The sequence below is a fragment of the Pecten maximus genome, chromosome 6 (genome assembly GCF_902652985.1).
Source record: "Pecten maximus chromosome 6, xPecMax1.1, whole genome shotgun sequence".
Lineage (NCBI taxonomy): Eukaryota > Metazoa > Mollusca > Bivalvia > Pectinida > Pectinidae > Pecten > Pecten maximus.
The window spans coordinates 28,610,035-28,624,365 of NC_047020.1; the positions used below are offsets into that span (position 1 = coordinate 28,610,035).

Consider the following 14,331-nt stretch of genomic DNA (forward strand, 5'->3'; position numbering starts at 1 on the left):
GTCATGTTTAAAAAAAAAAATCGACATATGTTGTCTTCGTGGTACTGAGAGACAGAACAGAAAACGGGAAAAACATTATGTTTTCCCTGAGGGATGGATGCGTTCTCAGCCTATCGTCATCGACTTGTATAGCAAATTAAAGGTTTTCATGAAATGCACGGGTACAAATGTTGATATTGAATACTTCACATTGCCAGGGCGGGTTTCAATCTACTGAAAGTTGGGTAGAAAGTGAGGTTGGTTGATTGAGACCGAAGAAGTGCCCGTATGGACTAATGACAGAGTTCATCATCATCGTCATCATCATCATCATCATCATCATCATCATCGTCATCATCATCATCATCATCATCATCTATGCAGCTTTTGGTATTGTATGTAAAAAAAATATTTCCAATTGATCAAAATGACTGTTTTGTCAGTAATGTACATTTTTATTAATGACAACTTATTTATTAAATAAAACAGAGTGAGAGACGTGTATATCACAGAGATAAACGTCTCTGAATAAAAGAAGAAGAAATTAAATCACTTCGTTTACTCAGAGACTTGTATATCAGGTATATACGTCTCTGGTTTACTGTTTATCAATAATAGGAAGGAGTAATGAAATAAAGCCTTCCACACAAGGGTTCGAACAGCAACCTCTTTGTCTCAGTAAGCGGACATACTTCCACTAATCTAAAAAGTTGAGTAAATGCTATGGACGTCCCTGGCTAAGTGATTGAAATCGCCATAGATCGATCTTTTCATGTGTTTCAATAATTTACCGGTAGGGGTCAGGGAATAATTTTATGACAAAAATTATGGAACATGTGTCGTTTGGCATTTAAAAAAAAATAAGATAAGATATTTTGTATAGAAATCATTAATTTATCATCCATGCTTAGTGAGCATACGCGCGTCGAATCGCTATTTTTCCTGGTGTGTTCGGTTTAGTAAAAGGTTAACGCACTTCAAACTGCTATATGTAGATAATGTACCACGACAACGGAGTAATTCAGGTTACTCTGGGGGTTTCCCAAACTGAAAGTAGCCGGTGATCGCCAACAGGACGACGGTTGTAAGTATTTCAATAGTTTCCTACGTTGCAATGGCGTAATACTTTGCTATAGAAATGCTATCCATGTTCGTAATATCTATTACATATCTATGACCGATATTTATGGATAGATATGTACATTTTGTCAGATAGCCGCGCGTGCATCAATTTGCAAACTTCCTGAAGAAGGTTGTTTACCTACTATGTTAGCGTCCTTGACCAGACAGCTTGTGACTATGACGTAACAACCAATGATTAGCATCAGACAACCATTATCGCTTAGTATATAACGCGTTCACCATGACTACTTCTTTTGTAATATTTTAGCTAGATGTAACTTGTACACCAGATTATTGACGACTCGTCTGTTACTTTGTCACTGTGCCTGCATGTTTTTAATTGGCTGACATGTCTATTATATACTTCCTTAATAATGATATCTATTTCCTTATTGAGTGACTGTTATGGTTGTCACATCCACACAAGATTCTTAGCTTTTATGACACATCAATCTTGATAACGGTAATGTCGACTCAAATTTCATGCATGCATGGTTGCACATGTGGGATATTTTGTATATCACAATATTTACAGTTAGTTATAGGTAGTGCACTGGATATAAACTTGTTCAAGGTGTTCAGCCCAATGCTTGTTTCAACTTGACTTAAGTATTTGGAGTGGGTAATTTTATTTTGTAAACTCTATAGATGTGTTATACTGTTGGTAGAGTTAATTTTTCTGATACATTTTGGGTATTAGGGGGGTAATTTTTCTGATACATTTTGGGTATTAGGGGGGTATATTTGTTGGGATTGCTAGCGTGGACTGGTTACTGGGAGTGCTTTAACATCAGTAATGGTCTAACTGTACCACTGTCTCCATGCAAATCACACTCTGCTTCGCTGCTATGCACTGCTGTCAGGTGTCGGGCCAAATAAAAAACAGAAGAGGCCCAAAGTCTGAGAGGGCCTGCACGGGCGCTAACCTAGATATTTTCGTAATCATGACAAAATAATCTCATTTAAGTTATGTTTCAAATATTTTCCTACTTTTTAAGCTGTCTCTCGCAACAGTGGTTCATACTAAAAGTGGACCAAATTCTGTCATTCTTTAAGACCAGGTGAGCTAAATATTTTGATGGCACTCTGTACCAGTGTATGCTGATGACACTGTCTTTCAGTATATGCTGATGACGTGTTGTATCAGTATAAGCTGATTGCTTGCTTTATCAGTGTATGCTGATGGCACTCAGTATCAGTGTATGCTAATGGCACCCTGTATCAGTGTATGCTGTTGGCACTCTGTATCAGTGTATGCTGATGGCACTCTGTATCAGTGTATGCTGATGGCACTCAGTATCAGTGTTTGCTGATGGCACCCTGTATGTATCAGTGTATGCTGATGGCACTCAGTATCAGTGTATGCTGATGGCACTGTATGTATCAGTGTATGCTGATGACACTGTCTTTCAGTGTATGCTGATGGCACCCTGTATGTATCAGTGTATGATGACACCCTGTATGTACCAGTATATACTGATGGCACCCTGTATGTATCAGTGAATGCTGATGGCACTCCCTGTATGTATCAGTTTATGATGATGGCACCCTGTATGTATCAGTGTATGCTAATGGCACCCTGTATGTATCAGTGTATGCTGATGGCACCCTGTATGTATCAGTGTATGCTTATGGCACTGTTTGTATCAGTATATGCTGATGGCACTCAGTATCAGTGTATGCTGATGGCACCCTGTATGTATCAGTGTATGCTGATGGCACCCTGTATGTATCAGTGTATGCTTATGGCACTGTTTGTATCAGTGTATGCTGATGGCACCCTGTATATATCAGTGTATGCTTATGGCACCCTGTATATATTGGTATATACTGATGGCACCCTGTATATATTGGTATATACTGATGGCACCCTGTATATATCAGTATATACTGATGGCACCCTGTATATATCAGTATATACTGATGGCACCCTGTATGTATTGGTATATACTGATGGCACCTTGTATATATCAGTGTATGCTGATGGCACCTTGTTTGTATCAGTGTATACTGATGGCACCCTGTATGTATCAGTATATACTGATGGCACTGTTTGTATCAGTGTATACTGATGGCACCCTGTATATATTGGTATATACTGATGGCACCCTGTATATATCAGTATATACTGATGGCACCCTGTATATATCAGTATATACTGATGGCACCCTGTATGTATCAGTGTATGATGACACCCTGTATGTATCAGTGTATACTGATGGCACCCTGTATATATCAGTATATACTGATGGCACCCTGTATATATCAGTATATACTGATGGCACCCTGTATATATCAGTATATACTGATGGCACCCTGTATATATCAGTATATACTGATGGCACCCTGTATGTATCAGTATATACTGATGGCACCCTGTATGTATAAGTGTATACTGATGGCACACAGCATCAGTGTATACTGATGGCACACAGCATCAGTGTATCAGGCCAACTATAATATAAATTCGCCTGGGTATTGTCAAATTCTGTGTTACTAAGCATTAAGATTATTTGATTTTGCCCAGGCTATCTCTTATATACTGTTGACTGGTGTACGTGCTACCTATAAACATGCAGCAGCTACAAAACTTTATTGAAATGTACATGACGGGACGTCTAATCATTGTGAGAGACATGATTTATTGATTAGGTTTCAGGTCCGTATATATATATGGTTTATTTCTGATTGTAGCATCATGAAGAAAGGAAGTGTTTTGATACTGGTAGGAGTTTGCCTGGCAATAGTCACCCTGTCAGAATCAGGTAGGTCTTTCTAGTAGCTCAACTTTTGGTTTTTATATCCCTTAATTAACAAACACAATACAAAAGAGGTGTGCATATGCATAATGTTATCATTGCAATTTCTTTCGCATTTCTTATATCTAAAAACTAAAAGTATCTTAAAAACTATTAAAAATCATGTGATTCACACACCTTTGTAATTTTTGCATGTAATTTTGAAGACAATAATATTTCTACAAACAACAGCAAAAAAGAATTTAGTAATTCATTGGCCACATTCTATGTTTTATCGATATTATTTTGTCCTGACAGTGTTTTTGGATGCCTGTGGAGGTCAGTACAACACCACAGTGGAGACACCTATCTCGGTGAACTTCTCGGCCATCTCTAACCAGACGTGTGTGTGGTACATAAAGAGTGATAAAAACACCAGTACAAACCTCTATGTTAGTTTCAGCCTCCCTACCACTAACAGCACTGTCACGGTCTACTCCGGCCACTACCAGTCCAACAGTACCAAGGCTACAGTCATTAAGACATACAAAGCTGGTGATACAGGTAAGGCTGGTGACATGTTTTTTCTATTTTCTGTATTTTCATTTAAAAGAAAATCAGCTGTAACTGTATCTCATGTTAAAACCCTTCAGATGTTATGATTATGTACCCTCTATATATTTATCATGACAATCTGTCTTTTATTTACAGTTTCAGAAGAACTTGTGATCTCTGCAGACAAAGTGACATCTATTGTCTTTCATAATAAAAATACAACTCAGGGATCCCTACATGTCACCTACAACGCAGACGGTACGTGGGTTTGAATAGAAGTTACTTTCATTTTATATAGACTGAACACTGTTGTCCAGAAGTTACTTTCATTTTATATAGGCTGAACACTGCATGTTGTCCAGAAGTTACTTTCATTTTATATAGGCTGAACACTGTTGTCCAGAAGTTACTTTCATTTTATATAGGCTGAACACTGCATGTTGTCCAGAAGTTACTTTCATTTTATATAGGATGAATGCTGTTGTCCAGAAGTTACTTAAGAAATAATTAACGATGATTCGTGTATTGTTGCAGGATATACAACGAGGACGAGGATATTTTGCAATTAAATTAATAACGAAGGCCACAGGCCTGAGTTATTAATTAAAATTGCAAAATATCCGAGTCCGAGTTGTATATCCTGCAACAATACACGAGTCAAAGTTGATTATTTCTATTCTACCATGTACTGTTTAGTTCTGAGATCGACCTCTTTCTAATAGAAAAAAGCAAAGAAACCCCGAGAAAACCTTGTAATTTATTTCTGGAGTATTGCATTATTTGTTGATGAAATATACAGGCAATACAGTACTACGATCAAGAGCATCTATCATATGGCATTGATTTTGAAAAAAAAGGATAAAAACAAAATTTAAAAAAAATAAAAAGGGGGGGGGGGCCTCCGTAGGATTCGAACTCGCATCGTGATAAAAAATTATTTAAAGACTAACCCATTAGCCCACTCGGCTATAGTAACCTTTTATAAAATGTGTGAATATTGGATATATAAAATTGTAACAGCCGTGACTTACTACCGTGTATTATTGGCACGAACGTGGGTTATTGGAAAATAATACATGGTTTTAAACCAATCAAAACTGGCGTTACATAGCAAACATGGTAGAATTTCGTTTTATGTAGGCTGAACACTGTTGTCCAGAAAGTTATACCAGGATACATTCAAACTTAAAGTTATGTTGAATTCTGATATCTCAAAGATCCTGCTTAAGTCATGATCAAAGGAAATATTCATAATATACTTGGTTAATTTATTTCATGACCTCACTAGCCTTGAGATGTCAAAGTTCGACCATACTTTTGGTGGTCACGTAATGAAGGTTTTACCTACCAGTAACTGTTATATGTGAATAAACAAAACGTATTTCTGTTTTTGTTGTGTAAAAAAATCTTTAATTAACACTATTTGATTGAACAAATCAGTTGTTTTTATTTTCCTTAAGGAATTAAACCTCGAAAAATGGCTTCAGTATTAGAACTAGCATACCATTACCTTCAGCAATGTGATAAATGTTTGCTGTATTGCCTCGTTTTATAGCAAATATTCAAATCAATCAAAAATATGTCAGAAAAAAATTTGATGTGTCTGTTTAAATCAATAGTTTAATAATTGGTTGATTAATAAATCATATTACAGAATGTACCAATCGAGTGGAATGGGCAAGGCCGATTGTCTCCCCTGTTTATCTGCCTGGGACAGGTCCAGTGACTTGTGTCTATCAAATGACATTGCCATCAGACAGGAGGACCTCTGTTATGTCTTTTACAGACTTCAGTCTTGTGAAAGGTTCTCTCCTCGTCCAGAACGGCAATATCAGCCACAGTCTCACAGGTATAGTGTAAATATAATACCACAATCTGACAGGTATAGTGTAAATATAATACCACACTCTCGCAGATACAGTGTAAATATAATACCACACTCTCGCAGGTACAGTGTAAATATCATACCACACTCTCGCAGATACAGTGTAAATATAATACCACACTCTCGCAGGTACAGTGTAAATATCATACCACACTCTCGCAGATACAGTGTAAATATAATACCACACTCTCGCAGGTACAGTGTAAATATCATACCACACTCTCACAGGTACAGTGTAAATATCATACCACACTCTCACAGGTACAGTGTAAATATCATACCACACTCTCACAGGTACAGTGTAAATATAATACCACACTCTCACAGGTACAGTATAAATATAATACCACAATCTCACAGGTACAGTGTAAATATCATACCACACTCTCACAGGTACAGTGTAAATATCATACCACACTCTCACAGGTACAGTGTAAATATCATACCACACTCTCACAGGTACAGTGTAAATATCATACCACACTCTCACAGGTAGTATAAATATAATAACACACTCTCACAAGTACAGTGTAAATATCATACCACACTCTCACAGATACAGTGTAAATATCTTACAACACACTCTCACAGGTACAGTGTAAATATACCACACTCTCACAGGTACAGTGTAAATGTAATACCACACTCACAGGTACAGTGTAAATATCATACCACACTCTCAGAGTAATAGATATGAGTCTTAAGTACTGGTAGTAAACTGGTAAAGTATTTCACAGTTAATATGGTTATAACCTTGCCTCCATGCCCTTTTTAGGTCATCTGACCCGAATGGCCAACAGTGCCAACAGTGCCACTATACTCGCTACAGAGAATGCATACTACATATACAATAGTATAAGGGTCTTTAATTTATAGTCAGATGACTGTTAAGGCCCTTGGGCCTCTTGTTTTCTTTTACAGGCATTATTCTACCTGATGACCTTCTGCTTGGCACCACTGGAAACCTGTCTCTTACCATAGCCCTGAATAACAACTCGGCTCTACAGCATTTTAAGGCCTTTATGACGGAGGCAGATCCTGGTAAAACACAATGTTATCTGGGCCTATTTACTATCAGTAAATTTTTGTATACGAATGTATAGAGGATATTAAATGAGTTTCATATGAGGTTTTATGAAACAAGTCTGTATATTTTTATTTTTGTGAGCCATTTTTTTGCTTTTTGCACCATTTTCAGTTTATGATGTACCAGTAATGTCATTGCCTATGTTCTAACTGGCCAAGGAAAAACACTCCAGTGTGTACAATAGTTGTATGACGTTAGTGACATATGAAAAAAGATAATATACTATAATAACATATTGAATGTCTGTAATATAAATCTCTGTAGGTCCTACCTATTGAATGTCTGTAATATAAATCTCTGTAGGTCCTACGTATTGAATGTCTGTAATATAAATCTCTGTAGGTCCTACATATTGAATGTCTGTAATATAAATCTCTGTAGGTCCTACATATTGAATGTCTGTAATATAAATCTCTGTAGGTCCTACATATTGAATGTCTGTAATATAAATCTCTGTAGGTCCTGCATATTGAATGTCTGTAATATAAATCTCTGTAGGTCCTACCTATTGAATGTCTGTAATATAAATCTCTGTAGGTCCTACATATTGAATGTCTGTGATATAAATCTCTGTAGGTCCTACCTATTGAATGTCTGTAATATAAATCTCTGTAGGTCCTACATATTGAATGTCTGTGATATAAATCTCTGTAGGTCCTACATATTGAATGTCTGTAATATAAATCTCTGTAGGTCCTACCTATTGAATGTCTGTAATATAAATCTCTGTAGTTCCTACATATTGAATGTCTGTAATATAAATCTCTGTAGGTCCTACATATTGATTGTCTGTAATATAAATCTCTGTAGGTCCTACATATTGAATGTCTGTAATATAAATCTCTGTTGTTCCTACATATTGAATGTCTGTAATATAAATCTCTGTAGGTCCTACATATTGAATGTCTGTAATATAAATCTCTGTAGGTCCTACATATTGAATGTCTGTAATATAAATCTCTGTAGGTCCTACATATTGAATGTCTGTAATATAAATCTCTGTAGGTCCTACATATTGAATGTCTGTAATATAAATCTCTGTAGTTCCAACATATTGAATGTCTGTAATATAAATCTCTGTAGGTCCTACATATTGATTGTCTGTGATATAAAAATCTCTGTAGGTCCTACATATTGAATGACTGTAATATAAATCTCTGTAGTTCCTACATATTGAATGTCTGTAATATAAATCTCTGTAGGTCCTACATATTGAATGTCTGTAATATAAATCTCTGTAGGTCCTACATATTGAATGTCTGTAATATAAATCTCTGTAGTTCCAACATATTGAATGTCTGTAATATAAATCTCTGTAGGTCCTACATATTGATTGTCTATGATATAAATCTCTGTAGGTCCTACATATTGAATGTCTGTAATATAAATCTCTGTAGGTCCTACATATTGAATGTCTGCAATATAAATCTCTGTAGGTCCTACATATTGAATGTCTGTAATATAAATCTCTGTAGGTCCTACATATTGAATGTCTGTAATATAAATCTCTGTTGTTCCTACATATTGAATGTCTGTAATATAAATCTCTGTAGGTCCTACATATTGAATGTCTGTAATATAAATCTCTGTAGCTCCTACATATTGAATGTCTGTAATATAAATCTCTGTAGGTCCTACATATTGAATGTCTATGATATAAATCTCACGGTAGTTCCTACATATTGAATGTCTGTAATATAAATCTCTCTAATTCCTACATATTGAATGTCTATGATATAGATCTGTGTATATGATTTCAGGCTGTACCAGGAAGGTTAATTTCAATGACAGCCTGCCGTACCATTTCACCCTTCCCTCTGACCAAAGCCTTCCTCTCGATTGCCTGGTAATTGTTACTGCACCTATAAATACCACACTGGTGACAATAGTACAGGACCTTGTGCTGCCAGGGGGAAGTAATTCTGTCATATTACGAGATGGAGGCAGTCAAGCCTCTCAAGAAATATCTACCCTCCTCTCCAGCAGCCAGAGTGGTGAGATATTATAACCTTGTTATAATTTTCATAGTTTACAAAGTATGTAGTTTATACTGCGAATTCTAGGTTATTCCCTTTTACATAATTATCACACTTTACAAAGTATGTAGTTTATACTGCGAATGCTAGGTTATTCCCTTTTACATAATTATCACACTTTACAATGTATGTAGTTTATACTGCGAATTCTAGGTTATTCCCTTTTACATAATTATCACACTTTACAATGTATGTAGTTTATACTGCGAATGCTAGGTTATTCCCTTTTACATAATTATCACACTTTACAAAGTATGTAGTTTATACTGCGAATGCTAGGTTATTCCCTTTTACATAATTATCACACTTTACAATGTATGTAGTTTATACTGCGAATTCTAGGTTATTCCCTTTTACATAATTATCACACTTTACAAAGTATGTAGTTTATACTGCGAATTCTAGGTTATTCCCTTTTACATAATTATCACACTTTACAAAGTATGTAGTTTATACTGCGAATTCTAGGTTATTCCCTTTTACATAATTATCACACTTTACAAAGTATGTAGTTTATACTGCGAATTCTAGGTTATTCCCTTTTACATAATTATCACACTTTCCAAAGTATGTAGTTTATACTGCGAATGCTAGGTTATTCCCTTTTACATAATTATCACACTTTACAAAGTATGTAGTTTATACTGCGAATTCTAGGTTATTCCCTTTTACATAATTATCACACTTTCCAAAGTATGTAGTTTATACTGCGAATTCTAGGTTATTCCCTTTTACATAATTATCACACTTTACAAAGTATGTAGTTTATACTGCGAATGCTAGGTTATTCCCTTTTACATAATTATCACACTTTACAAAGTATGTAGTTTATACTGCGAATTCTAGGTTATTCCCTTTTACATAATTATCACACTTTACAAAGTATGTAGTTTATACTGCGAATTCTAGGTTATTCCCTTTTACATAATTATCACACTTTACAAAGTATGTAGTTTATACTGCGAATGCTAGGTTATTCCCTTTTACATAATTATCACACTTTACAAAGTATGTAGTTTATACTGCGAATTCTAGGTTATTCCCTTTTACATAATTATCACACTTTCCAAAGTATGTAGTTTATACTGCGAATTCTAGGTTATTCCCTTTTACATAATTATCACACTTTACAAAGTATGTAGTTTATACTGCGAATGCTAGGTTATTCCCTTTTACATAATTATCACACTTTACAAAGTATGTAGTTTATACTGCGAATTCTAGGTTATTCCCTTTTACATAATTATCACACTTTACAATGTATGTAGTTTATACTGCGAATTCTAGGTTATTCCCTTTTACATAATTATCACACTTTACAAAGTATGTAGTTTATACTGCGAATGCTAGGTTATTCCCTTTTACATAATTATCACACTTTACAAAGTATGTAGTTTATACTGCGAATTCTAGGTTATTCCCTTTTACATAATTATCACACTTTCATTGGACTTGCATTAAAATGTAGAGTTTAGGTCTGTTTCTCAGATTATATTGGTTTTAGGGTTCTGGTGTTTTGCTGGGCATGTTGGATGATGGTAGTTGTATGGTGATAGTTTAGCTCTTAAAATGCTATTTTTGGATTAAATGGTGATTTTTTTTATCAATTTTGTACAGGTCAGCTGATTGTAACCAGTGGAAACAAACTATTTATACAGATCAGATTGGAGAAAAGTCTGCAAAAAAGTACTGTGAACCTAGATTTTAAACCACAAGGTAAGAGCAGATAACTGTATATAGTTCTGTGAACCTAGATTTTAAACCACAAGGTAAGGGCAGATAACTAGAATCTAAGGTAAGGGTTCAACATGAGGAGTTTTATGGTTAATTAACATCAAGGTAAGGACAGATAACTCTACATGGTGAGTTTTATGGTTAATTAACATCAAGGTAAGGACAGATAACTCTGCATGGAGAGTTTTATGGTTAATTAACACCAAGGTAAGGACAGATAACTCTGTATGGAGAGTTTTATGGTTAATTAACACCAAGGTAAGGACAGATAACTCTGTATGAGGAGTTTTATGGTTAATTAACACCAAGGTAAGGACAGATAACTCTGTATGAGGAGTTTTATGGTTAATTAACACCAAGGTAAGGACAGATAACTCTACATGGGAAGTGTTGTGTTTAATCAACACCAAGGTAAGGACAGATAACTCTACATGGGGAGTGTTGTGTTTAATTAACACCAAGGTAAGGGCAGATAACTCTGCACATCAAAAAGATAAATGATGACAATGAATCATAATGAGTTACAACCTCAATGTAAGGACAGATAATTCATGTATCAATTTAGGGAAAGTTATAAAGGCTGATTATCAATCAGAAAAAAAAGTACTCATAAAATATCAATGTCTTTTAGCAAATGATATTTCATACCTAGATTTAATGCCACATGAGAGCAGATCAAGAAACAAGTAATGATCCATGGTGAATCATATGTACCCAATGTATATAGCTGTCTTTGTAGTATTATTAACTAAAGACAAGCTGATTCTGTTGGTTAACTTGATTATTCAAAGGGTTATGTATTTTATTATTTCTCATACAGTTGTAATTGTTTACTGAGTATTTAATTAACTACCATTCCTTCTCTTACTTATGCTTGTAAGTCACCAAACCTGTTGTAATTGTATAATTTGGCTATCAAAATATGGTAAGTTTATGACATAAGTAGTTCTGACTGTCTGTGTACTCTTAGTCATATGATTCTGAATCTGATAAAATGGGTAGGTTGATTAACTTATACAAATTAACATTAATGGATAACATTTTTTAAATTTCCTATTGGACAGGAGGAGGAGCAGGGCGTTACCATGGCAGTGGGAAACTCAGTCTGGACGCCTCACACTTCACTAACAATAACTCGGTGTACTTCCTGGTGACAGTACCGGATGGCAGGGTGAGTTTAGTTATATATCTATATACCTGATGACAGGGTGAGTTTAGTTATATATATATATACCTGATGACAGGGTGAGTTTAGTTATATATCTATATACCTGATGACAGGGTGAGTTTGGTTATATATATATATACCTGATGACAGGGTGAGTTTGGTTATATATATCTATATACCTGATGACAAGGTGAGTTTGGTTATATATATATATACCTGATGACAGGGTGAGTTTAGTTATATATCTATATACCTGATGACAGGGTGAGTTTGGTTATATATATATATACCTGATGACAGGGTGAGTTTAGTTATATATATATATACCTGATGACAGGGTGAGTTTGGTTATATATTTATATACCTGATGACAGGGTGAGTTTAGTTATATATATATATACCTGATGACAGGGTGAGTTTGGTTATATATATCTATATACCTGATGACAGGGTGAGTTTGGTTATATATATATATACCTGATGACAGGGTGAGTTTAGTTATATATCTATATACCTGATGACAGGGTGAGTTTGGTTATATATATATATACCTGATGACAGGGTGAGTTTAGTTATATATATATATACCTGATGACAGGGTGAGTTTGGTTATATATTTATATACCTGATGACAGGGTGAGTTTAGTTATATATATATATATACCTGATGACAGGGTGAGTGTGGTTATATATATCTATATACCTGATGACAGGGTGAGTTTGGTTATATATCTATATACCTGATGACAGGGTGAGTTTGGTTATATATATATATACCTGATGACAGGGTGAGTTTGGTTATATATTTATATACCTGATGACAGGGTGAGTTTGGTTATATATCTATATACCTGATGACAGGGTGAGTTTAGTTATATATATATATACCTGATGACAGGGTGAGTTTGGTTATATATATATATATACCTGATGACAGGGTGAGTTTGGTTATATATCTATATACCTGATGACAGGGTGAGTTTGGTTATATATATATATACCTGATGACAGGGTGAGTTTAGTTATATATATATATACCTGATGACAGGGTGAGTTTGGTTATATATATACCTGATGACAGGGTGAGTTTGGTTATATATATATATACCTGATGACAGGGTGAGTTTAGTTATATATATATATACCTGATGACAGGGTGAGTTTGGTTATATATCTATATACCTGATGACAGGGTGAGTTTAGTTATATATCTATATACCTGATGACAGGGTGAGTTTGGTTATATATATATATACCTGATGACAGGGTGAGTTTAGTTATATATATATATACCTGATGACAGGGTGAGTTTGGTTATATATCTATATACCTGATGACAGGGTGAGTTTGGTTATATATATATATATACCTGATGACAGGGTGAGTTTAGTTATATATATATATACCTGATGACAGAGTGAGTTTAGTTATATATATATATACCTGATGACAGGGTGAGTTTAGTTATATATCTATATACCTGATGACAGGGTGAGTTTAGTTATATATCTATATACCTGATGACAGGGTGAGTTTGGTTATATATATATATACCTGATGACAGGGTGAGTTTGGTTATATATATATATACCTGATGACAGGGTGAGTTTGGTTATATATATATATACCTGATGACAGAGTGAGTTTAGTTATATATATATATACCTGATGACAGGGTGAGTTTAGTTATATATCTATATACCTGATGACAGGGTGAGTTTAGTTATATATCTATATACCTGATGACAGGGTGAGTTTGGTTATATATATCTATATACCTGATGACAGGGTGAGTTTGGTTATATATATATATACCTGATGACAGGGTGAGTTTAGTTATATATCTATATACCTGATGACAGGGTGAGTTTGGTTATATATATATATACCTGATGACAGGGTGAGTTTAGTTATATATATATATACCTGATGACAGGGTGAGTTTGGTTATATATTTATATACCTGATGACAGGGTGAGTTTAGTTATATATATATATATACCTGATGACAGGGTGAGTGTGGTTAT

The 14,331-nt window shown here is 34.7% G+C and overlaps 1 protein-coding gene across 1 annotated transcript in view; it reads left to right on the top strand.

The window, feature by feature from the left end:
• The first annotated feature begins 993 nt into the window (after nt 1–993).
• Nucleotides 994–14,331, top strand: part of LOC117329458 (cubilin-like) — a 52,134-nt gene continuing 38,796 nt past the window's right edge. Inside the window, exons 1-9 of the mRNA XM_033887410.1 lie at nt 994–1,063; nt 3,796–3,866; nt 4,158–4,403; nt 4,551–4,652; nt 6,049–6,243; nt 7,201–7,320; nt 9,127–9,360; nt 11,020–11,118; nt 12,201–12,307. Coding sequence (XP_033743301.1) covers nt 3,800–3,866; nt 4,158–4,403; nt 4,551–4,652; nt 6,049–6,243; nt 7,201–7,320; nt 9,127–9,360; nt 11,020–11,118; nt 12,201–12,307 — 1,170 coding nt within the window. The 5' untranslated portion in view covers nt 994–1,063; nt 3,796–3,799. The remainder of the gene's footprint in view (nt 1,064–3,795; nt 3,867–4,157; nt 4,404–4,550; nt 4,653–6,048; nt 6,244–7,200; nt 7,321–9,126; nt 9,361–11,019; nt 11,119–12,200; nt 12,308–14,331) is intronic.